Here is a 26682-nt window from a genome sequence, read left to right on the forward strand (position 1 = left end):
CGGTTATATTACTCGATTACCCAACTGTCAAGATGACATAAACTACTAATAACAAATAATGGTTATATTACAGGATTACCCAACCTTCAAGATGCAATTAACTTAAAATAACAAATAACGGTTATATTACAGGATTACCCAACCTTCAAGATGCAATTAACTACTAATAACAAATAACGATTATATTACACGATTACCCAACGTTCAAGGTGCCATTTAGTACAAATAACGATTATATTACACGATTAACCAACCTTCAAGATGAAATTAACTACAAATAACCAACAACGATTATGTTGCAGGATTACCCAACCTTCAACATGCAATTAACTATAAATTACAAATAACGATTGTATTACACGATTACCTAACCTTCAGGGTGCAATTAACTATAAATTATAAATAACGATTATATTACACGATTACCCAACCTTCGAGATGCAATTAACTACAAACAATGATTATATTACATGATTACTCAACCTTCAAGATGCAATTAACTGCAAATAACAAATAACGATTATATTACACGATTACACAACGGTTATATAAAACAATTACCCACCCTTCAAGATGCAATTAACAAATAACGATTATGTTACAAAAACTTCAAGTTGCAATTAACTCCAAATAACAAATAATGATTATATTATACGATTACCCAACCTTCAAGATGCAATTAACTGCAAATAACATAAAAAGATTATATAACACAATTACCCAACTCTCAAGATGCAATTAACTACAAATAAGAAATAAGGATTATATTACACGATTACCTAACCTTCGAGGTGCAATTAATTACAAGTAATAAATAACGATAATATTACACGATAACCAACCCGTCAAGATGCAATTAACTATAAATTACAAATAATGATTCTGTTACACGATTACCCAACATTCAAGATGCAATTAATTACAAGTAACAAATAACGATTATGTTATACGATTACCCAACCTTCCGGATGCCATGAACTAAAAATAACGATTATATTACACGAATACCCAACCTCCAAGAGGCAATTAACTACAAATAATAAATAACGATAATATTACACGATTACCCAACCTTCCAGATGCAATTTACTACAAATACACAACGATTATGTTACACGATTACCCAACCTCCAAGATGCAATTCACTATAAATTACAAATAACGATTATATAACAGGATTACCCAACCTTCCGGATGCAATTAACTACAAATAACAAACAACGATTATGTTACACGATTACCCAACCTCCAAGATGCAATATATATATCTATAAAAGTGAACGTGTCTGTCTGTCTGTCTGTCTGTGTGTCTGTGTACATTTCCCTACGCAATAACTCTGTCAATTTTTAGTCTATAGACTCGAAATTTGAAATACCGGGTACTGAGATTTGGGAAAATCGATGTGACATGTGTCAGCCAGAAATTTGGCTGTTAAGGGGTCAAATTTCAACGATTTGACCTTTAAGAACTCTACCAAACTCCTCCGACAATTTTGGGTCTAGACACTTAAAATTTTAGATATAGGTTCCTTGAACATGGATCTAACTTAATAAAGTGATTTGAGCCCGAAACTATAAATTTTAAGGGGTCATAATAGGGGTCAAAGTTTTAAAAAATTAACCATTTTTTTTGTTTTTTTGCTTTTTTTGCACAGCATACACCTCCAAACACCCGAGCAAGGGGTCAAAGTTCAACGATTTGACCTTTGAGAATTCTACCAAACTCCTCCGCCAATTGTGGGTCTAAACACTTGAAATTTTAGATATAGGTTCCTTGGACATGGATATAACTTAATAACTTGATTTGAGTCCAAAACAATAAATGTTAAGGGGACATAATAGGGGTCAAAGTTTAAAAAAATTGACCGCTTTTTTTTTTTCTTTTTTTTTTCTCAACATACACCTCCAAACACCCGGGCAACGCCGGGCTGAAATGCTAGTAAACTATAAATTTCAAATAACGATTATATTACACGATTACCCAACCGTCAAGATGCAATTGACTATAAATTACAAATAATGATTATATTACACGATTACCCAACCTTAAAGATGCCATGAACTACAAACAACGATTATATTACGCGATTACCCAACCTTCAAGATGCAATTAACTACAAATAACAAATAACGATTAAGTTACACGAGTACCCAACCTTCAAATGCAATTAACTACTAATACCAAATAACGATTAAGTTACACGAGTACCCAACCTTCACGATACAATTAACTATACATTACAAATAAAGATTATATTACACGATTACCCAACCATCAAGATGCAGTTAACTACAGATAACGATTATATTACTCAATTACCCAACCTTCAAGATGCAATTAACTACAAATAACAAATAACAGTTTTTTTAAAAGATTACCCAACCTTCAAGATGCAATTAATTACAAGTAATAAATAACGATAATATTACATGATTACCAAACCTTCAAGATGCAATTAACTACAAATAACAAACAACTATTATGTTACAGGATTACCCTACCTTCCAGATGAAATTAACTATTTTTTACAAATAACAATTGTATTACACGATTAAATAATGATTATATTACATGATTAATCAACCTTCAAGATGCAATTAACTACAAATAACAAATAATGATTAAGTTACACGATTACCCAACCTTTAAGATGCATTTAACTATAAATTACAAATAATGATTATATTACACGATTACCCAACCTTGAAGATGCCATTAACTACAAATAACAAACAACGATTATGTTACACGATTACCCAACCTTCCAGATGCCATTAACTACAAATAACGATTATATTACACGATTACCCAACCTTCAACATGCAATTTACTACAAATAACAAATAACGTTTATATTACACGATTACCCAACCTCCAAGGTGCCATTAACTACAAATAACCATTATATTACACGATTACACAACCTTCCAGATGCAATTAACTACAAATAAAAACTTATTATATTACAGGATTACCCAACCTTCAAGATGCAATCAACTGCAAATAACCAATAACGATTATATAACACAATATCCCAACCATCAAGATGCAATTAACTTAAAACACCAAATAACGATTATGTTAAACAATTACCCAACCTTCAAGATGCAATAACTGCAAATAACAAATAACAATTATATTACACGATTACCCAACCTTCAAGATGCAATTAACTACAAATAACGACTATATTACTCGATTACCCAACCTTCAAGATCCAATTAACTACAAATAACAAATAACGATAATATTACACGATTACCCAACCTTCCAGATGCCATTTACTGCAAATAACGATTATATCACTCGATTACACAACCTTAAAGATGCAATTAACTGCGAATAGCCAATAACGATTATATTACACAATTACCCAACCTTCGAGATCCAATTAACTACAAGTAACAAATAACGATTATATTACACAATTACCCAACCTTCAAGATTCCATTAACTACAAACAACGATTATATTACACGATTACCCAACCTTCAAGATGCAATTTACTACAAACAACGATTATATTACACGATTACCCGACCATACAGATTCAATTAACTACAAGTAGCAAATAACAATTATATTACATGATTACCCAACCTTCAAGATGCAATTAACTACAAATAACAAATAACGGTTATATTACTCGATTACCCAACCTTCCAGATGCAATTAACTACTAATAACAAATAACGGTTATATTACTCGATTACCCAACCTTCCAGATGCAATTAACTACAAATAACAAATTACGATTATATGACACGATTACCCAACCTTCCAGATGCAATTAACTACTAATAACACATAATGATTATATTACACGATTACCCAACCTTCAAGATGCAATTAAATACTAATAACACATAACGGTTATATTACAGGATTACTCAACCTTCAAGATGCAATTAACTGCTAATAACAAACAACGATTATATTACAGGACTACCCAACCTTCAAGATGCAATAAACGACTAATAACAAATAACGGTTATATTACACTATTACCCAACCTTCCAGATGCAATGAACTACTAATAACAAATAACTGTTATATTACACGATTACCCAACATCAAAGATGGAAATAACTATTAATAACAAATTACGGTTATATTACAGGATTATCCAACCTTCCAGATGCAATTAATTACGAATGACAAATAACGATTTTATTACAGGATTACCCAACCTTCCAGATGCAATTAACTTCAGATAACAAATAACGATTATGTTGCACGATTATCTAACCTTTAGGATGCAATTAACTATAAATTACAAATAACGATTATATTACTCGATTACCCAACCTTCCAGATGCAATTAACTACTAATAACAAATAACGGTTATATTACTCGATTACCCAACCTTCCAGATGCAATTAACTACAAATAACAAATTACGATTATATGACACGATTACCCAACCTTCCAGATGCAATTAACTACTAATAACACATAATGATTATATTACACGATTACCCAACCTTCAAGATGCAATTAAATACTAATAACACATAACGGTTATATTACAGGATTACTCAACCTTCAAGATGCAATTAACTGCTAATAACAAACAACGATTATATTACAGGACTACCCAACCTTCAAGATGCAATAAACGACTAATAACAAATAACGGTTATATTACACTATTACCCAACCTTCCAGATGCAATGAACTACTAATAACAAATAACTGTTATATTACACGATTACCCAACATCAAAGATGGAAATAACTATTAATAACAAATTACGGTTATATTACAGGATTATCCAACCTTCCAGATGCAATTAATTACGAATGACAAATAACGATTTTATTACAGGATTACCCAACCTTCCAGATGCAATTAACTTCAGATAACAAATAACGATTATGTTGCACGATTATCTAACCTTTAGGATGCAATTAACTATAAATTACAAATAATGATTATATTACACGATTACCCAATCTTCAAGATGCAATTAAGTACAAATACCAAATTACGATTATGTTACACGATTATCCAACCTTCAAGATGCAATTAACTATTAATTACAAATAACGATTATATTACACGATTACCCAAGCTTCAACATGCCATTAACCAGAAATCACTTTTTCCACTGTTTCCAATGTAATAGATGTATGAAAACTAAAGCCGCTTTCAAGACTGCCAGCGACCGTTGTAAGAAAGTAATAAAGAATGCAAGAGAGTTGTATGCTCAATCTGTTAAGTCCAAAGTAGCTGAGCAGTGGCTTGGTTCCCACCAGTTTTGGCAAATAGCAAACAGAATCCTAAACAGAAGCGTGTGCTCCATCCCAACTATTATCAATGGACCTGAGGTAATCTCGTCAGCATCAGACAGAGCCAAACTCTTTGTCAAGAACTTTGCAGCTAATTCTACCCTTTGCGATCAAGGCCGCCAACCCCCAATATTTCCTCCTGTATCAGAAAACACGCTATGTGATATACGTATATCTGTACGTGATGTTGCCAAGCTAATCAAAAACCTTGATTCCAGTAAACAACTGGCCCTGACGGTATTCCAATTATAGTACTCAAAAAACTTCAACCTGAACTAGCGCCCATACTTACAAAACTGTTTAAACGTTGTCTTAAGGAGAATAGTTTCCCATCTCCCTGGAAAATTTCATCAGTATGCCCTGTATTTAAGAATTCAGGTGATCGCTCATCCCCCTCTCAGTACAGGCCAATAAGTCTCCTGTGCGTCATGAGTAAGTTGCTGGAATCTGTGTTAAATACAGAAGTAATCAACCATCTCAACAAAAATAACCTTCTTAGTGACACTCAATATGGTTTCCGTTCTGCTAGATCTACAGCAGATGTCCTTACAGTTATATCTCATAGGATTAGCAAATCTCTCGACGGAGGCAACCTTTCTAGGGCAATTGCTCTTGACATATCTAAGGCCTTTGATAGGGTATGGCATAAAGGTTTACTTCATAAGATCTCTAGCTATGGTATTGCTGGAAATGTCTTCTCAATTATTAAATCATTTCTTTCTGATAGGTTCATAAGAGTAGTAGTTGAGGGGCAAAAATCAGAAGCTCACAGTATTAATGCCGGTGTCCCTCAGGGGTCCATCCTGGGCCCAACTCTTTTCCTGATCTACATTAATGATCTTCCAAATCACATCCTTACATCATTTGTAGACATCTATGCTGACGACACTACCATTTATGGTAGCACATCTAAGACAGTAAACGACCAAGTTCTCTCCAATTCTCTCTCCTCTGATCTTGAACACGTAGTACAATGGGGTAAGGAGTGGCTGGTTACTTTTAATGCATCTAAAACCAAGCTTCTCTCTTTACATCATCAACATTCTGATCCACATTTGGCATCAATTGAAATGAATGGCTCTCGTCTTCAGGAGGCCTCTAGTTTTGACAAGCTTCTTGGCTTGACCATTACTCCTGATCTTAAATGGAACACGTACATCAAATCTGTTGCCAAGGCCGCTGGAAAAATGGTGGGATCTTTCTATCGATCCGGTAGATATCTCACTGCTGATGCAATTCTCTATCTATATAAGAGCCAGGTACGTCCAAGGATGGAATACTGTTGCCACATCTGGGCAGGAGCTGCTAGAAAGGACTTGGCCTGCCTTGATAGAGTTCAAAATAGACTTCGTAGCCTCGTAGGAGATGTCCTTTTCTCTTCCTTGCAACCTCTATCTCACAGAAGAGATGTTGCGAGTTTGTCTCTGATGTATCGTTATTTTCATGGAAAGTGTTCGACTGAGCTTCACTCTATGGTCCCCCCTCGCCAAACTTTCACAAGAAACACTCGTCTAGCTGTAAACACTATCAATAATTTCCCCCACTCTTTATCTGTGCCTAAACCTAAACGTAGATTCCATGAACAAAGCTTCTTTCTTAGAACTGCACGCCTGTGGAATTGTCTTCCGTTTTCCTGCTTTCCGGCTGACTACAATATGGTTGTCTTCAAGTCTAACGTAAATAAGTTCTTGATGAGCCGTTCAATATAAGTTATCAAATTTACCAAATTTTCATTACTAATGATTATTATATTGTCCAATTTCTACTGTACACTCTTTAACCCTTATCCTTGAGTGGCCTCTTGGCCTTGATAATGTGGTGATGCCTATGTAGAAAAAATAAAAATAAAAAAAAATAAACAAATCTACAAGTAACGATTATATAACACGATTACCCAACCTTTCAGATGCAATTAACTACAAATAACGATTATATTGCTCGATTACCCATCCTTCAAGATGCAATTAACTACAAATAACAAATAACGATTATATTACACGATTACCCAACCTTCAAGATGCCATTAAATACAAATAACGATTATATTACTCGATTACCCAACCTTCAACATGCAATTAACTACAAATAACAAATAACGATTATGTTACAGAAACTTCAAGATGCAATTAACTACGAATAACCAATAATTATTATATTACACAATTACCCAAACTTCAATATACTATTAACTACAAATAACAAATATCGACTATATTATACGATTACCCAACCTTCAAGATGCTATTTACTAAAAAAAACGATTATATTTAACAATTACGCAACCATCAAGATGCAATTAACTACAAATAACAAAAAATGATTATATTAAATGATTACCCAACCTTCAAATGGAATTAACTACAAATAACAAATGACGATTATATTACACAATGACCAAACCTTGAGGATGCCATTAACTTATAATAACGCTTATATTACACTATTACCAAAGCTTTAACATGCAATTTACTACAAGTAACAAATAACGATTATATTACAAGATTACCCAACCTTCAAGATGCAATTAACTACAAATAATAAATAACGATTATATTACACGATTACCCAACCTTCAAGATGCAATTAACTACAAATAATAAATAACGATTATATTACACGATTACCCAACCTTCAAATGCAATTAACTACTAATACCAAATAACGATTATGTTAAACGATTACCCAAACTTCAAGATGCAATTAACTACAAATAAAAAATGATTATATTACAGGATTACCCAACCTTCCAGATGCAATAACTGCAAATAACAACGATTATATTCCACGATTACCCAACCTGCAATTAACTATAAATTACAAATAGATTATATTACACGATTACCATACCTTCACGATGCAATTAAATATAAATTACACGATTACCCAACCTTCAAGATGCCATGAACTACAAATAAAAACTGATTATATTACACGATTACCCAACCTTCATGATGGAATTAACTACAAACAAATAACGATTATATTACACGATTACCCAACCTTCAATATGCAATTAACTATTAATTACAAATAACAATTGTATTACACGATACACAACCGTCAGGGTGCAATTAAATATAAATTACATGTGAACCCAACCTTCAACATCCCAGGAACTACAAATAATGATTATATTACACGATTACCCAACCTTCAAGATGCAATTAACTACTAATAACAAATAACGATTAAGTTACACGACTGCCCAACCTTCAAAATACAATTAACTATAAATTACAAATAACGATTATATTACACGATTACCCAACCATCAAGATGCAGTTAACTACAAATAACGATTATATTACTCGATTACCCAACCTTCAAGATGCAATTAACTACAAATAACAAATAACGATTATTTAAAAAAAAATAACCCAACCTTCAAGATGCAATTAATTACAAGTAATAAATAACGATAATATTACACGATTACCAAACCTACAAGATGCGATTAACTACAAATAGCGATAATATTACACGATTACCCAATTTCCAGATGCAATTAACTACAAATAACAAACAACTATTATGTTACACGATTACCCAACCTTCAAGATGTAATTAACTATTAATTACAAATAACGATTGTATTACACGATTACCCAACCTTCAAGATGCAATTAACTATAAATTACAAATAATGATTATATTACATGATTGACCAACCTTCAAGATGCAATTAATTACAAATAACAAATAACGATAAGGTTACACGATTACCCAACCTTTAAGATGCAATTAACTATAAATTACAAACAATGATTATATTACACGATTACCCAACCTTCAAGATGCCATTAACTACAAATTACGATTATATTACACGATAACCCAAACTTCAAGATGCCATTGACTACAAATAGAAAATATCGATTATATTAAAACCTACCTTCAAGATGCAATTAATTACAAGTAATAAATCACAATAACATTACACGACCTTCAAGATGCGATTAACTACAAATAACGATAATATTACACGATTACCCAACCTTCCAGATGCCATTAACTACAAATAACGATTGTATCACTTGATTAACCAACCTTAAAGAGGCAATTAACTGCGAATAGCCAATAACAATTATATAACACAATTACCCAGCCTTCAAGATGCAATTAACTTCTAATAACAAATAACGGTTATATTACACGATTACCCAACCTTCAAGATGCAATTAACTGTAAATAACAATTAATAATTATATTACACGATTACCCAACCTTCAAGATGCAATTAACTACAAATAACAAATAACGGTTATATTACTCGATTACCCAACCTTCAAGATGCAATTAACTACTTATAACACATAATGATTATATTACACGATTACCCAACCTTCAAGATGCAATTAAATACTAATAACAAATAACGATTATATTACTCGATTACCCAACCTTCCAGATGCAATTAACTACTTATAACACATAATGATTATATTACACGATTACCCAACCTTCAAGATGCAATGAACTACTAATAACAAATAACGGTTATATTACACTATTACCCAAACTTCAAGATGCAATTAACTACTAATAACAAATAACAATTATACTACAGGATTACCCAACCTTAAAGCTACAATTAGCTACTAATAACAAATAACGGTTATATTACACTATTTCCAAACCTTTAAGATGCAATTAACTACTAATAACAAATACCGGTTATATTACAGGATTACCCAACCTTCAAGATGCAATTAATTACGAGCAACAAATAATGATTATATTATACGATTCAACATGCCACTAACTACAAGTAACGAGGATATTACACGATTACCTAACCTTCCAGATGCAATTAACTACAAATAAGGATTATATTGCTGGATTACCCAACCTTCAAGATGCAATTAACTGCAAATAAGGATTATATTACACGATTACCCAACCTTTGAGATGCAATTAACTGCAAATAACAAATAACGATTATATTACACAATAACACAACGGTTATATAAAACAATTACACACCCTTCAAGATACAATAACCAAATAACGATTATGTTACGTAAACTTTAAGATGCAATAAACTACAAATAACAAAAAATCATTATATTACACGATTACCCATCCGTCAAGATGCAATTAACTTAAAATAATAAATAACGATTATGTTAAACAGTTACCCAACCTTCCAGATGCAATAACTGCAAATAACAACTAACGATAATGTTACACGATTACGAACCCTTCCAGATGAATTAACTATAAATTACAAATAACGATTATATTACACGAATACCCAACCTTCAAGATGCAATTGATAACAAGTAACAAATAATGGTTATATTACACGATTACCCAACCTTCAAGATGCAGTTAACTACAAATAACAAATAAGTTACATGATTACCCAACCTTCAGGATGCAATTAACTATTAATTACTAATAACGATTATATTACACGATTATGCAACCTTCAAGATGCCATTAAGTACAAATAACGATTATATTACACGATTACACAACCTTCAAGATGCAATTAACTACAAATAAAAAATAACGATTATATTACACGATTATCTAATCTTCAAGATGCAATTAACTACAAATAACAAATAACTATTATATTACATGATTACCTAACCTTCAAGATGCAATTAATTACAAGTAATAAATAACGATAATATTACACGATTACCTAACCTTCAAGATGCAATTAATTACAAGTAATAAATAACGATAATATTACACGATTACCTAACCTTTAAGATGCAATTAATTACAAGTAATAAATAACGATAATATTACACGATTACCCATGCCTCAACATTCAATTACCTATAAATTACAAATAATGATTATGTTACACGATTACCCAACCTTCAAGATGCAATTAACTACAAATAACAAATAACGATTATATTACACGATTACCCAACCTTCCAGATGCAATTAACTACAAATGACAAACAACGATTATGTTACACGATTACCCAACTATTAAGATGCAATTAACTACAAATTACAAATAACGATTATATTACACAATTACCCAACCTTCAAGATGCCATGAACTACAAATAACGATTATATTACCAATTACCCAACCTTCAAGATGCAATTAACTACAATAACAAATAACGATAAGGTTACATGATTACCCAACCTTCAAGATCCAAGTAACAAATAATGATTATATTACACGATTACACAACCTTCAAGATGCAATTTACTACAAACAACGATTATATTACACGATTATGCTACCTTCGAGATCCAATTGACTACAAGTAACAAATAACGATTGTATTACACGATTACTCAACCTTCAAGATGCAATTAACTACAAACAACGATTATATTACACGATTACGCTACCTTTGAGATCCAATTAACTACAGGTAACAAACAACGATTATATTACATGATTACCCAACCTTCAAGATGCAATTAACTACAAATAACAACCAACGATTATGTTACACGATTACCCAACCTTCCAGAGGCCGTTAACTACAAATAATGATTATATTACACTATTACCCAACCTTGAACATGCAATAAACTACAAGTTACAAATAATGATAATATTACACGATTACCCAACCTTCAAGATGCCATTAACTTAAATAACAATTATATTACAAGATTACCCAACCTTCGAGATGCAATTAACCACAAATAACAAATAACGATTACCCAACCTGCCAGATGCAAAAGTATCTACAAATAACGATTATATTACACGATTACCCAACCCTCAAAATGCAATTAACTACAAATAACAAATAACGATTATATTACACGATTACCCAACCTTCAAGATGCAATTAACTGCAAATAACAAATAACGATTATATTACATTATTACCTAAAACAGTGTTATACAAAATAGACATACATAAAACAGTGTTATACAAAATAGACATGCATAAAACAGTGCAATACAAACTAGACATACATAAAACAGTGTTATACAAAATAGACATGCATAAAATAATGTTATACAAAATAGACATGCATAAAACAGTGTTATACAAAATAGAAATACATAAAACAGTGTTATACAAAATAAACATGCATAAAACAGTGTTATACAAAATAGACATACATAAAACAGTGTTATACAAAATAGACATGCATAAAACAGTGTTATACAAAATAGACATGCATAAAACAGTGTTATACAAAATAGACATGCATAAAACAGTGTTATACAAAATAGACATACAATAACCGGATTATACAAAATAGACATGCATAAAATAGTGTTATACAAAATAGACATGCATAAAAAAGGGTTATACAAAATAGACATGCATAAAACAGCGTTATACAAAATAGACATGCATAAAACAGTGTTATACAAAATAGATATGCATAAAACAGCCTTATACAAAATACAGGCATAAAACAGTGTTATACAAAATAGACATGCATAAAACAGCCTTATACAAAAGAGAACTTAATGAAACAGCCTTATGCGAAATGGATAAGCATAAAACAGTGTAATACAATACATAAAACTATTACAAAATAGACATGCATAAAACAGTGTTATACAAAATAGACATGCATAAAACAGCGTTATACAAAATAGACATGCATAAAACAGTGTTATACACAATAGATATGCATAAAACAGCCTTATACAAAATACAGGCATAAAAAAGTGTTATACAAAATAGACATGCATAAAACTGTGTTATACAAAAGAGAACTTAATGAAACAGCCTTATGCGAAATGGATAAGCATAAAACAGTGTAATACAATACATAAAACTATTACAAAATAGACATGCATAAAACAGTGTTATACAAAATAGACATGCATAAAACAGTGTTATACAAAATAGACATGCATAAAACAGCCTTATACAAAAGAGAACTTAATGAAACAGCCTTATGCGAAATGGATAAGCATAAACCAGTGTAATACAATACATAAAACTATTACAAAATAGACATGCATAAAACTGTGTTATACAAAATAGACATGCATAAAACAGTGTTATACAAAATAGACATGCGTGAAACAGCGTTATACAAAATAGACATGCATAGAACAGTGTTATAAAAAATTGACATGCATAAGTGTTATACAAAATAGACATATATAAAACAGTGTTATACAAAATAGACATGCATAAAACAGTGTTATACAAAATAGACATGCATAAAACAGTGTTATACAAAATAGACATGCATAAAACAGTGTAATACAAAATAGACATGCATAAAACAGTGTTTATAGAAAATAGACATGTATAAAACAGTGTTATACAAAACAGACATGCATAAAACAATGTTATACAAAACAGACATGCATAAAACAGTGTTATACAAAACAGACATGAATAAAACAGTTTTATACAAAATAGACATGTATAAAACAGTGATATACAAAGTAGACATGCATAAAACAATGTTATACAAAACAGACATGCATAAAACAATGTTATACAAAATAGACATGCATAAAACAGTTTTATACAAAATAGACATGTATAAACCAGTGTTATACAAAACAAACATGAATAAAACAGTGTTATACAAAATAGACATGCATAAAACCGTGTTATACACAACAGACATGAATAAAACAGTGTTATACAAAACAGACATGTATAAAACAGTGTAATACAAAATAGACATGCATAAAACCGTGTAATACATAAACAGACACACATAAAACAGTGTAATATAAAATAGACATGCAAAAAACAGTGTTATACAAAACAGACATTAATAAAACAGTGTTGTACAAAATAGACATGCATAAAACAGACATGTATAAAACAGTGTAATACAAAATAGACATGCATAAAACAGCGTTATACAAAATAGACATGCATAAAACAGTGTAATACAAAACAGACATGCATAAAATAGTGTTATACAAAATAGACATGCATAAAACAGTGTAATACAAAACAGACATGCATAAAACAGTGTTATACAAAATAGACATGCACAAAATAGTGTAATACAAAACAGACATGCATAAAACAGTGTTATACAAAATAGACATGCATGAAACAGTGTTATACAAAATAGACATGCATAAAACAGCGTTATACAAAATAGACATGCATAAAACAGTGTAATACAAAATTGACATGCATAAAACAGTGTTATACAAAACAGACATGAATAAAACAGTGTTATACAAAACAGACATGCATAAAACAGTGTTATACAAAATAGACATGCATAAAACAGTGTAATACAAAATAGATATGCATAAAACAGTGTTATACAAAACAGACATGAATAAAACAGTGTTATACAAAATAGACATGTATAAAACAGTTTTATACAAAAATAGACATGTATAAAACAGTTATATACAAAATAGACATGCTTAAAACAGTGTTATACAAAACAGACATGCATAAAACAGTGTTATACAAAACAGACATGAATAAAACAGTGTTATACGAAATAGACATGCCTAAAACAGTGTTATAAAAAATAGACATACATAAAACAGTGTTATACAAAATAGACATGCATAAAACCGTGTAATACATAAACAGACACATAAAACAGTGTAATATAAAATAGACATGCATAAAACAGTGTAATACAAAACAGACATGCATAAAACAGTGTAATACAAAACAGACATGCATAAAACAGTGTAATACAAACAGACATGCATAAAACAGTTTTATACAAAACAGACATGAATAAAACAGTTTTATACAAAAATAGACATGTATAAAACAGTTATATACAAAATAGACATGCTTAAAACAGTGTTATACAAAACAGACATACATAAAACAGTGTTATACAATACAGACATGAATAAAACAGTGTTATACGAAATAGACATGCCTAAAACAGTGTTATAAAAAATAGACATGACTAAAACAGTGTTATACAAAATAGACATGACTAAAACAGTGTAATACAAAACAGACATGCATAAAACAGTGTAATACAAAACAGACATGCATAAAACAGTGTTATACAAAGCAGACATGCATAAAACAGTGTTATACAAAACAGACATGAATAAAACAGTGTTATACAAAATAGACATGCCTAAAACAGTGTTATACAAACTAGACATACATAAAACAGTGTTATACAAAATAGACATGCATAAAACCGTGTAATACATAAACAGACACATAAAACAGTTTAATATAATATAGACATGCATAAAACAGTGTAATACAAAACAGACATGCATAAAACAGTGTTATACAAAACAGACATGCATAAAACCGTGTTATACAAAACAGACATGCATAAAACCGTGTTATACAAAACAGACATGCATAAAACAGTGTTATACAAAACAGACATGCATAAAACCGTGTTATACAAAATAGACATGCATAAAACAGTGTTATACAAAACAGACATGCATAAAACAGTGTTATACAAAACAGACATGCATAAAACAGTGTAATACAAAATAGACATGCATAAAACAGCGTTATACAAAATAGACATGCACAAAACAGTGTTATACAAAAATAGACATGTATAAAACAGTGTTATACAAAACAGACATGCATAAAACAGTGTTATACAAAAGAGACATGCATAAAACAGTGTAATACAAAAAAGACATGCATAAAATAGTGTTATACAAAACGGACATGAATAAAACAGTTTTATACAAAAATAGACATGTATAAAACAGTTATGTAAAAAATAGACATGCTTAAAACAGTGTTATACAAAACAGACATGCATAAAACAGTGTTATACAAAACAGACATTAATAAAACAGTGTTATACGAAATAGACACGCCTAAAACAGTGTTATACAAACTAGACATACATAAAACAGTGTTATACAAAATAGACATGCATAAAACCGTGTTATACAAAACAGACATGCATAAAACCGTGTTATACAAAACAGACATGCATAAAACAGTTTTTTACAAAATAGACATGCATAAAACAGTGTTATACAAAACAGACATGCATAAAACCGTGTTATACAAAACAGACATGCATAAAACCGTGTTATACAAAATAGACATGCATAAAACAGTTTTTTACAAAATAGACATGCATAAAACAGTGTTATACAGAATGGACATCTATAAAAACGCATTATACAAAATAGGCTTTCCTTCCTGAAACAGTGTTATACAAAATAGACATGTATAAAGCCGTTTTATACAAAATAGACAAGTATAAAGCCGTGTTATAAAAAATAGACATGCATAACATGGTGTTATACAAAATAGACATGAATAAAACAGGTTAATACAAAATAGACATGCATAAAACTGTGTATTACAAAATAGACATGCATAAAACTGTGTTATACAAAATAGACATGCATAAAACAGTGTTATACGAAATAGACATGCAAGACACGGTGTTATACAATATAGATGTGCATAAAACGGTGTTATACAAAATAGACATGCATAAAACCGTGTTATACAAAATAGACAAGTATAAAGCCGTGTTATACAAAATAGACAAGTATAAAGCCGTGTTATACAAAATAGACATGCATAACATGGTGTTATACAAAATAGACATGAATAAAACAGGTTAATACAAAATAGACATGCATAAAACTGTGTTATACAAAATATACATGCATAAAACAGTGTTATAAAAACAGACATGAATAAAACAGTTTTATACTATATTGACATGTATAAAACAGTTATGTGCAAAATAGACATGCTTAAAACAGTGTTATACAAAACAGACATGCATAAAACAGTGTTATACAAAACAGACATGAATAAAACAGTGTTATACGAAATAGACACGCCTAAAACAGTGTTATACAAACTAGACATACATAAAACAGTGTTATACAAAAAAGACATGCATAAAACAGTGTAATATAAAATAGACATGCATAAAAAAGTGTAATACAAAACAGACATGCATCAAAGAGTGTTATACAAAACAGACATGCATAAAACCGTGTTATACAAAACAGACATGCATAAAACCGTGTTATACAAAACAGACATGCATAAAACCGTGTTATACAAAATAGACATGCATAAAACAGTTTTTTACAAAATAGACATGCATAAAACAGTGTTATACAGAATGGACATCTATAAAAACGCATTATACAAAATAGGCTTTCCTTCCTGAAACAGTGTTATACAAAATAGACATGCATAAAACAGCCTTATACAAAATAGACATGCATTAAACAGCCTTTTACAAAATAGACATGCATAAAACAGCCTTTTACAAAAGTTAACTTCATGAAACAGCCTTATGCGAAATGGACCTGCATAAAACAGAGTAATACAAAATAGACATGCATAAAACCGTGTAATACAAAATAGACATGCAAGACACGGTGTTATACAATATAGACGTGCATAAAACGATGTTATACAAAATAGACATGCATAAAACCGTGTTATACAAAATAGACAAGTATAAAGCCGTGTTATACAAAATAGACAAGTATAAAGCCGTGTTATACAAAATAGACATGCATAACATGGCGTTATACAAAATAGACATGAATAAAACAGGTTAATACAAAATAGACATGCATAAAACTGTGTTATACAAAATAGACATGCATAAAACAGTGTTATAAAAACAGACATGAATAAAACAGTTTTATACAAAATAGACATGTATAAAACAGTTATGTACAAAATAGACATGCTTAAAACAGTGTTATACAAAACAGACATGCATAAAACAGTGTTATACAAAACAGACATGCATAAAACCGTGTTATACAAAATAGACATGCATAAAACAGTGTAATACAAAACAGACATGCATAAAACAGTTTAATACAAAACAGACATGCATAAAACTGTGTTATAAAAAATAGACATGATTAAAACAGTGTTACAGAAAATAGACATGGATAAAACAGTGTTATACAAAACAGACATGAATAAAACAGTGTTATACAAAACAGACATGGATAAAACAGTGTTATACAAAATAGACATGGATAAAACAGTGTTATACAAAACAGACATGTATAAAACAGTGTAATACAAAATAGACATGCATAAAACAGTGTTATACAATATAGCCATTTATAAAACAGTATTATACAAAATGGACGTGAATATAACAGTGTTATACAAAATAGACATGCATAAAACAGTGTTATACAAAATAGACATGCATAAAACAGTGTTATACAAAATAGACATGTATAAAACAGTGTTATACAAAACAGACATGTATAAAACAGTGTTATACAAAACAGACATGCATAAAACAGTGTTATACAAAACAGACATGCATAAAACAGTGTAATACAAAATAGACATGTATAAAACAGTGTTATACAAAACAGATATGCATAAAACTGTTATACAAAACAGACATGAATAAAACAGTGTTATACAAAATAGACATGTATAAAACAGTGTTATACAAAAAAGACATGCATAAAACAGTGTTATACAAAATAGACATGCATAAAACAGTGTTATACAAAACAGACATGCATAAAACAGTGTTATACAAAACAGACATGAATAAAACAGTATTATACAAAATATACATGTATAAAACAGTGTAATACAAAATAGACATGAATAAAACTGTGTTATACAAAATAGACATGCATAAGACAGTGTTATACAAAATAGACATGCATAAAACAGTGTTATACAAAACAGACATGCATAAAACAGTGTAATACAAAACAGACATGCATAAAACAGTGTCATACAAAACAGACATGCATAAAACCGTGTTATACAAAACAGACATGCATAAAACCGTGTTATACAAAACAGACATGCATAAAACCGTGTTATACAAAATAAACATGCATAAAACAGTTTTTTACAAAATAGACATGCATAAAACAGTGTTATACAGAATGGACATCTATAAAAACGCATTATACAAAATAGGCTTTCCTTCCTGAAACAGTGTTATACAAAATAGACATGTATAAAGCCGTGTTATACAAAATAGACAAGTATAAAGCCGTGTTATAAAAAATAGACATGCATAACATGGTGTTATACAAAATAGACATGAATAAAACAGGTTAATACAAAATAGACATGCATAAAACTGTGTTTTACAAAATAGACATACATTAAACTGTGTTATACAAAATAGACATGCATAAAACAGTGTTATACAAAATAGACATGCATAAAATAGTGTTATACAAAACAGACATGCATAAAACAGGTTAATACAAAACAGACATGCATAAAACTGTGTTATACAAAATAGACATGCATAAAACAGTGTTATACAAAATAGACATGCATAAAACAGTGTAATACAAAATAGACATGAATAAAACAGTTTAATACAAAACAGACATGCATAAAACTGTGTTATACAAAATAGACATGCATAAAACTGTGTTATACAAAACAGACATGCATAAAACAGTGTTATACAAAACACACAATCATAAAACAGTGTAATACAAAACAGGCATGCATAAAACAATGGTATACAAAACAGTCATTCATAAAACCGTGTTATACAAAATAGACATGCATGACACAGTGTTATACAAAATAGTACAACACTGTTATGCATGTCTATTTCGTACAAAAGACACGCATAACTCTAATGTTGTAGCTGATAGAATCATGTTTTCTAAATCATCATACATAAACTTGTAAATAGTAGCGTGATTGCATTAGTTCATAGGATGCAGTGTTCTCTAGAGAAATCTCAATATTTGTTTGGTTCACACTGACTTGCATAGAACTGTGAGATTTTTTAATGAACTTTCTTTTTGAGATGGGGAGGTTAATTAAAATTGGATGTGTAACAATGATATCTGAAATGACTGATTTCACTAAATCTTTTTTAAAATTCAATTCTGTGTTCTGATATTATTTTTCTGGCAGTTTTCTCTATGGTTGAATATGTTTGCGTAAGATTGAATGATATAAAGTTTCTGATTTTTTCAGTGTTAGGATTTTTTTATAAGGTTATGTTCTCTCCTTTATATTCTCAGTGAATATTTATAATAAATTCTCCCTTAAAAAATAGTTATATCCTGAGTTTATTTTATCTCAAGCTATGGCTGAGGTGCTTAATTTGGTTCGGGTGATGATATATTTACCAAGTATGTACTGATGATATCTGTTATTGTATTCAACATCAACCAAAGATAAAATTTGATTTTAAAAGTCTGCATAACGCATAAGTTTTTCATCATTGCCTTCCTAATATGGAAATTATCTTGTTATTGTTCACACCAAGAAAACTGCTTTTTTTAGCCACAAATATTAAAATGTTATCAGCATGGCTTATTGTACCCTACTAACAATTTTGGTCCCTACAGCTTGAACAATGTGGTTTGAGGATTGTTTTGTGATGTTCTTACTGTGGATGCATATGGTGTACTTGCTTTTTTGTTTTTTCATCTTGTAGATTGTTGTCTCTTGATTATCAGAAGATGATTTTGAATCTGATTCAAGAACATTTTGTTGAGATTAGAATAAATTCATTTCTTTCATTGTGAAGTTTCTTGATGACCTTCTCATGGCTTCTATCGAAGTTGTAATGTCTTTTGAGTGTGTTTTCACAAAGTTTTCATTTTGGAGATATCAAAGTGTAGAGTTGAATGTAATAATCAAAGAGGAAAGCGCCCTCGTGTGTGTGTGTCGTACGGTCATACAACTTGCCTTCAGATGGGATCTGAGAGAAAGAGAAATTAAAGATGGCAGCCATGGATTTATAAGGTGTAGTCTCGTGGAATCTCACGAGATCTCATCTTCCACTGCGCATGTATGCAAATGGAATGGGGTCAGTTTTCTGATAAAATGTCTGTTGGCGGAGGCAGTGGAGAGAGAGACGTGCTGGAAGTTGAGAGAGAAAGTTGTCAGTGACGAATTCTAGCTGGACTTTAGCGTATTGTATTTGGTTTATTTTGTTTTGCTGTTTACCAGCCCATTTAACGTCAAGCTATTTCGGCATAATGGGGGACAAATTCGACTTTAAATTAATACCAGAATTCGACGGCTCGACCCCAGTACTTGACTGGGTGGAGAAGGTGGAACTACATTGCCTGTTGTCTAGTGTGAAGAATATTGAACATGTGGTTCCTCTACGTCTGTCCGGCGGGGCTTTCGCAGTATATCAACAGCTTAGTCCTGAGGAAAAACAGGATTATGAAAGGATCAAGGCGACATTATACAAGGCGTTCGCTATCGACCCCACCACTGCTTGGGAGCAATTTGAGGCAAGAATCTTTCATCCTGGTGAAACTGCCGACGTTTATTTGGCCAAGCTGACAAAATTAACAGTGTTGTTTGGTGGGCTGCCTGAGCGGGCCTTGGCATGCAAATTTTTGGCAGGGCTCCCAACCGGAGCAAAGCAATTCCTGCGGGCTAGCTCAAGCATAGCTTCATTGTCCCTTAATGACCTGGTAGACCGGGCCAGGACTGTGATGAAGTATACTTATGAGATGGGAGAACTGGTAGTTGCTGCTGCACAGCGCGCATTAGATGAGGATAGACCATCCCAGGGGTCCGTCCTGCACGGTGAAGTCATGTGTTATAGGTGCAATAACCAGGGCCACATTGCGAGGAACTGCTGGCGGCGACTGACATCTATTCGCTGCTACCAATGTAATAAGACTGGTCATATGGCCCAGGATTGTTCGGGAAACGGGGTCGGGGACAAGGTGCCAGCGTCGACCTCTTCCCCAAACAGAAATTAGACAAGGCGCTTCCGATCATTCAGGTCTGTGTCAATGAGACATTGTGCTCAGCACTCTTCGACTCTGGGTGCTCTCGCACCATAGTGAGCGCGGGCCTCTGCTGCACTTGGAGATTACTAGATTAACCATCCTCAGTGGAGCGATGCGGACATGTTGCGGGGTGGGCACTGTGAACATTTGCACTAAAACTGGAAATTCAGCTAACATCAAAGCGCTGGTAGCACCCGAGAAACTGCTCAGCTTTGACCTGCTCCTAGGCTATGATGCCATCAGAGCCCTAGGTGGTGCTCACATAACACAGACGGAGGCGATACAGTTTCAGGAGAAGGTTCCAGTGTGTGCTGCTTTGAAGATTGATCAGCCAGACTTTATTGTCGAGTTTGACCAGCAGCAGAAGGCTTAGACGGCCACCTGGAAGTGGTCGGAAAACCAGGAACCAGCCAAACTTCGAAATGAGGTAACAGAGTACCATGTGCCCGACCAAATGAGGCCTGCATATGAAGAGGAACTTCGTGATTGGATCAAGGATGGCTGGTTGATTCCCTACTTCTATGAGAAACTTGGACCTCCCAAAGGCCTGATTCCGCTGATGGCGGTTGCTCAGCACAACAAAACAAAGGTGAAGCAAGTGATGGACTATCACGAACTAAACGCGCATGTTGATGCGTTCACAGCAGATGCTGACGTTTGTGCCAGTATGTTACGAGAGTGGTGCCAGCAGGGTTCTAATGTGTCCCTGCTGGATCTAAGAAAAGCATACCTGTGGGTCCGAATCAGTGAAACAATGTGGCCATTTCAGACGGTAGTGTTTGCTGGCAGGAGGTACTGCCTTACCAGACTAGGCTTTGGGCTGAACGTGGCATCCCAAATAATGAAGACCATTATTAACACTGTGTTGTCACAGGAAGAAACAATAAAAAATGGGACATCGGCGTACCTTGATGACATATGTGAACGAAGACATTGTGTCGTCACATGGGAGGGTGAAACTGGCTGAGTTTGGTTTGACATGCAAGGATCCAGAACATTTGGTGAATGGCGTTCGTGTCTTGGGCCTGAACCTTCAACAGGAGCGAGGGACTTTGAAATGGAGGCGCGAAACTGCAGTTCCTGAAGTGCCCGATGTCTTCACGAGGCGAGCAGTATTCTCTCTGTGTGGAAAACTTCTGGGGCACCTACCAGTGTGTGGATAGACTCGTGTGGCAACAAGCATCATAAAAAGGAGAGAAAGCGCAGTCACCAAAGGCTGGGATGATGAAACAGCCGATGATCTGTTGGTTTGCATGGTAAAGGAGACCATCACAAGGGTAAAGCAGGATGACCCCGCCAAAGGAGACTGGTGCATGCAGGGAGACAAACTGAATGTGTGGGTGGATGTGAGCTCTCTGGCAATTGGTGTGTTGTTGGAGAAGAATGGTGCTGCGATTGAGGACATTTGCTGGTTGCGACCGGCGAGTGACCCTGCTCATATCAACCTGGCAGAGCTCGATGCATTGATAAAAGGTATCAACCTGGCACTCCAGTGGAAAGTCAGGAAATTATGCATACACACAGATTCACTATGTGTGTACCACTGGATATCAGACACACTGACAGGCAAGAGTAGGGTGCGCACTAAGGCAGCCAGCGAGATGCTGATCAGACGGAGGTTCAACTTGCAACCTTGCTGATAGGCTCACTCGGGTGCCACAGAGATGGTATGACACCATGAAGAAGAAAGCCGAGCCAGTAACATTATGTGCCACCTCTATTGAGGTGGTGGATGAAATCAGGAAGATACACCACCTCAGTGGACACCCCGGAGTGAGACGGACATGTTATTTTGTGCAGGTGTCCAATCTGTCGGTGTCCAAAAGTGCAGAGAAAGCTGTAGTCAGGGAATGCCAAACATGCCAGTCAATCGACCCTGCCCCGACCAGATGACAGAAAGGTCAGATGGGAGTAAGCGTGACTTAGAGCCGACTGGGCATGGACATAACCCACTACGGCAGCCAACATTTCCTCACCCTGATTGATTGTGGACCGACAAGGTTTGCAATCTGGCATCTGTTAATAAGACAGGATTCCTCCAGTGTAATCCGTGAATTGGAGTTCATATTTTATGAAAGGGGGCCGCCTGAAGAGATCCTCACAGACAATGACACAGCCTTCTGCAGTGGGGAGTTCAGACACAGATGTGCATATAAGTGGCAACGGCATAGCAGAGCGGTGCCATCGAAGCGTGAAGAGGATCGCAGCAAGAAAACAATGCACGATCACAGAGGCGGTCTATAGATATAATGCAACTCCAAAGGATTGCATGACTGCTGTAAGTGCACCCACCAATGTGATCCATTGCTATCGAGTGTGCATCAAGGACATTGATGCCCGTCTGCCTGATCGGCAGGAAACCCAAGGGCTGTATGAGTTAGGGGACATTGTTTGGGTGAAGCCTCCCAATAATCGATGCCCCAGTAGCTTTCAAAGAGGGCGAATCACTGACATTATCTGATAAAATGTCTGTTGGCAGAGGCAGTGGGGAGAGACGTGCTGGAAGTTGAGAGAGAAAGTTGTCAGTGACGAATTCTAGCTGGACTTTAGCGTATTGTATTTGGTTTATTTTGTTTTGTTGTTTATCAGCACATTTAATGTCATTCTGATTTCTCATGACTTTGCATATTTCATCTTTTTCATGATTATCTGCTTACTGTTGCATTTTATAAAAGATTTTTTTCATTCAGCTTTGATCAAATTCCCACAAACAGGCAGATTCTGTCTTTTTTCTTGCTTCAGCCACAAGAATCATTGAGCAGTGATTTGCGCTGGTAGACTAAAAGAGATCAATAATCTTTAAGCATGTTGTATCACTTTCTCATAGTCACAGGCTGCACCTTTCACTTTGATCCATATAATATCATGTTCATTTTTATTAATTCCCACAATCTAGTTGACCCTAAATGAACCTTCATTTCCTCTTATTCTCAACTAACCATTTTATTTTTATATACTAGTGGGTTAAGACATTGAGGCAATTTTGTGCCATAATTTCCATCTTTCAATCCAGCTTGAGAAACTTTGTCGACACCCAGATCAAATATAGTCGACAGTGTTGTCCTCTCAATAGATCTGCTGGTAGTTTGTTAAATAAAATGAAGTGTATCCACATTTTTATTAACTCTTTAAATCTAATTTCACATTCTGAGTGCCTTCTTGTTGCTTTTCAACATCAAGATTCTCATCTCTTTTATCATTCTAAAAGTGAAGGTTAAGAAAACCATGTATTAGTCAAAAATGATATGTAGTAAAAAACATTCCAATTCTCAACCCAAAAAGTCAAACATTTATACAAAGTCATGTTTTCAAAAATTTATACAAAGTCATGTTTTCAAAAATTTATACAAAGTCAAAAGCAAAAAATGTTTTTAGTTTTTTTTGTTAAGGAAATTATTTTGTAAATAAAATATGGAAAATAGTCCAAGAAATGAACATTTTCAGTTAGATTTAATGGAAATGATTTGCATGGGGATTGCCACTTTCAATACAAGTTATTCCAAATGAATCTAAATTTTTTAATTTCAAGAATAATTTTAATTCATTTAATAATATATTTAATAATATTGATCTGTTTTTCAATTCATGTTTTTTAAAATATGAAGTTTTGATTTAATGTTTATTGACATTGTTTTCATATATCTATCAGTTGGCAAAAATATTTCTAATGCTAAATTGAATCCTCAAATATTTTCATCAAATCATTTTAAACAATCAACCACATAAATGAAAAACAGAATGATTTGAAACATTAGGTTATTGGAATCTAATTATTATAAAAACTTTTTTTACAAGATGTTTTTATTGTTGTTTTGTTTATTTTTTCAGGTCATAATGTCAAGTCCTGTTTGTTCATCAGATCCACAGAATACAGACCAATTTAATACATCAATAAGAAATAATTTTTCTCATGGAAACGTCAGCCACATTTCTCCACTGAGTGATGTCCCATTTAAATTTTCAACAAATTTAGAAATCATTGCCAAGTGCTTAGATTTGCAATTGGACTTCAACTTGCCAAGTCGAGATATTTTCCAGGATTACAAGTATGATTTCAACTTTGAAAAATCCCTTCTCCGGGATTTGGATCATAGCAACAATGACCTCATTGAAGAGTATCTCGGATCTGCTCCTGACTTGATAACATTTTAAAAAAATTGAACCAAGATAACTTATTAGAAAAATGAACCGGTGGAAATTGAAGCAAACTAAGAATTCAGGGCTCAAAAGAAAAAATTACTTAAAAAGTTAATTTTTGAATGTCATATAAAATTTTATTATCTGATGACATTGCATTTAACAATGATTATATTGAATGTTAACTGCGAATAATATTTTCACTGGTTAACAATATGAAGACATATTTCAATGTAATTTATAACATTAAAATGAATATAAAAACGAGTTTCAATCGAAAAGCATTTTTATGTCCTAGATAATGAAGTATAGCATAGTGAAAACACATACTATTTGTATTTTCAATAATGAAGTATGTGAGACGGATACATGTTGTATCTTAAATAATGATGTACTTTAAAATACAATTTATATGCGGTTGCATCCTGGTGTACTTTATTATTATAAATGCTAAATAAACACATTTGCATCATACTTCATCAAAATACAGAGTATACATGTTCTCACCATAATGTACTTCATCAAAATACATGTTCGCACCATAATGTACTTCATTACGAAAGATAGAAATCATGTGTTCCATTGTTTAAGAGATGTATCAGCTTCATGTTGTACT

The 26682-nt window shown here is 32.7% G+C and overlaps 1 protein-coding gene across 1 annotated transcript in view; it reads left to right on the top strand.

The window, feature by feature from the left end:
• The window catches only part of LOC145247357 (uncharacterized), a 173614-nt gene extending 147280 nt beyond the window's left edge, over positions 1-26334 (top strand). The window contains exon 5 of the mRNA XM_080109036.1: positions 25758-26334. Within this exon, the coding sequence (XP_079965162.1) occupies positions 25758-26081 (324 nt within the window). The 3' untranslated portion in view covers positions 26082-26334. The remainder of the gene's footprint in view (positions 1-25757) is intronic.
• The last annotated feature ends 348 nt before the right edge of the window (positions 26335-26682 follow it).

The sequence above is a fragment of the Euprymna scolopes genome, chromosome 25, assembly GCF_053919585.1.
Source record: "Euprymna scolopes isolate OS-2025 chromosome 25, ASM5391958v1, whole genome shotgun sequence".
Taxonomy (NCBI): domain Eukaryota; kingdom Metazoa; phylum Mollusca; class Cephalopoda; order Sepiida; family Sepiolidae; genus Euprymna; species Euprymna scolopes.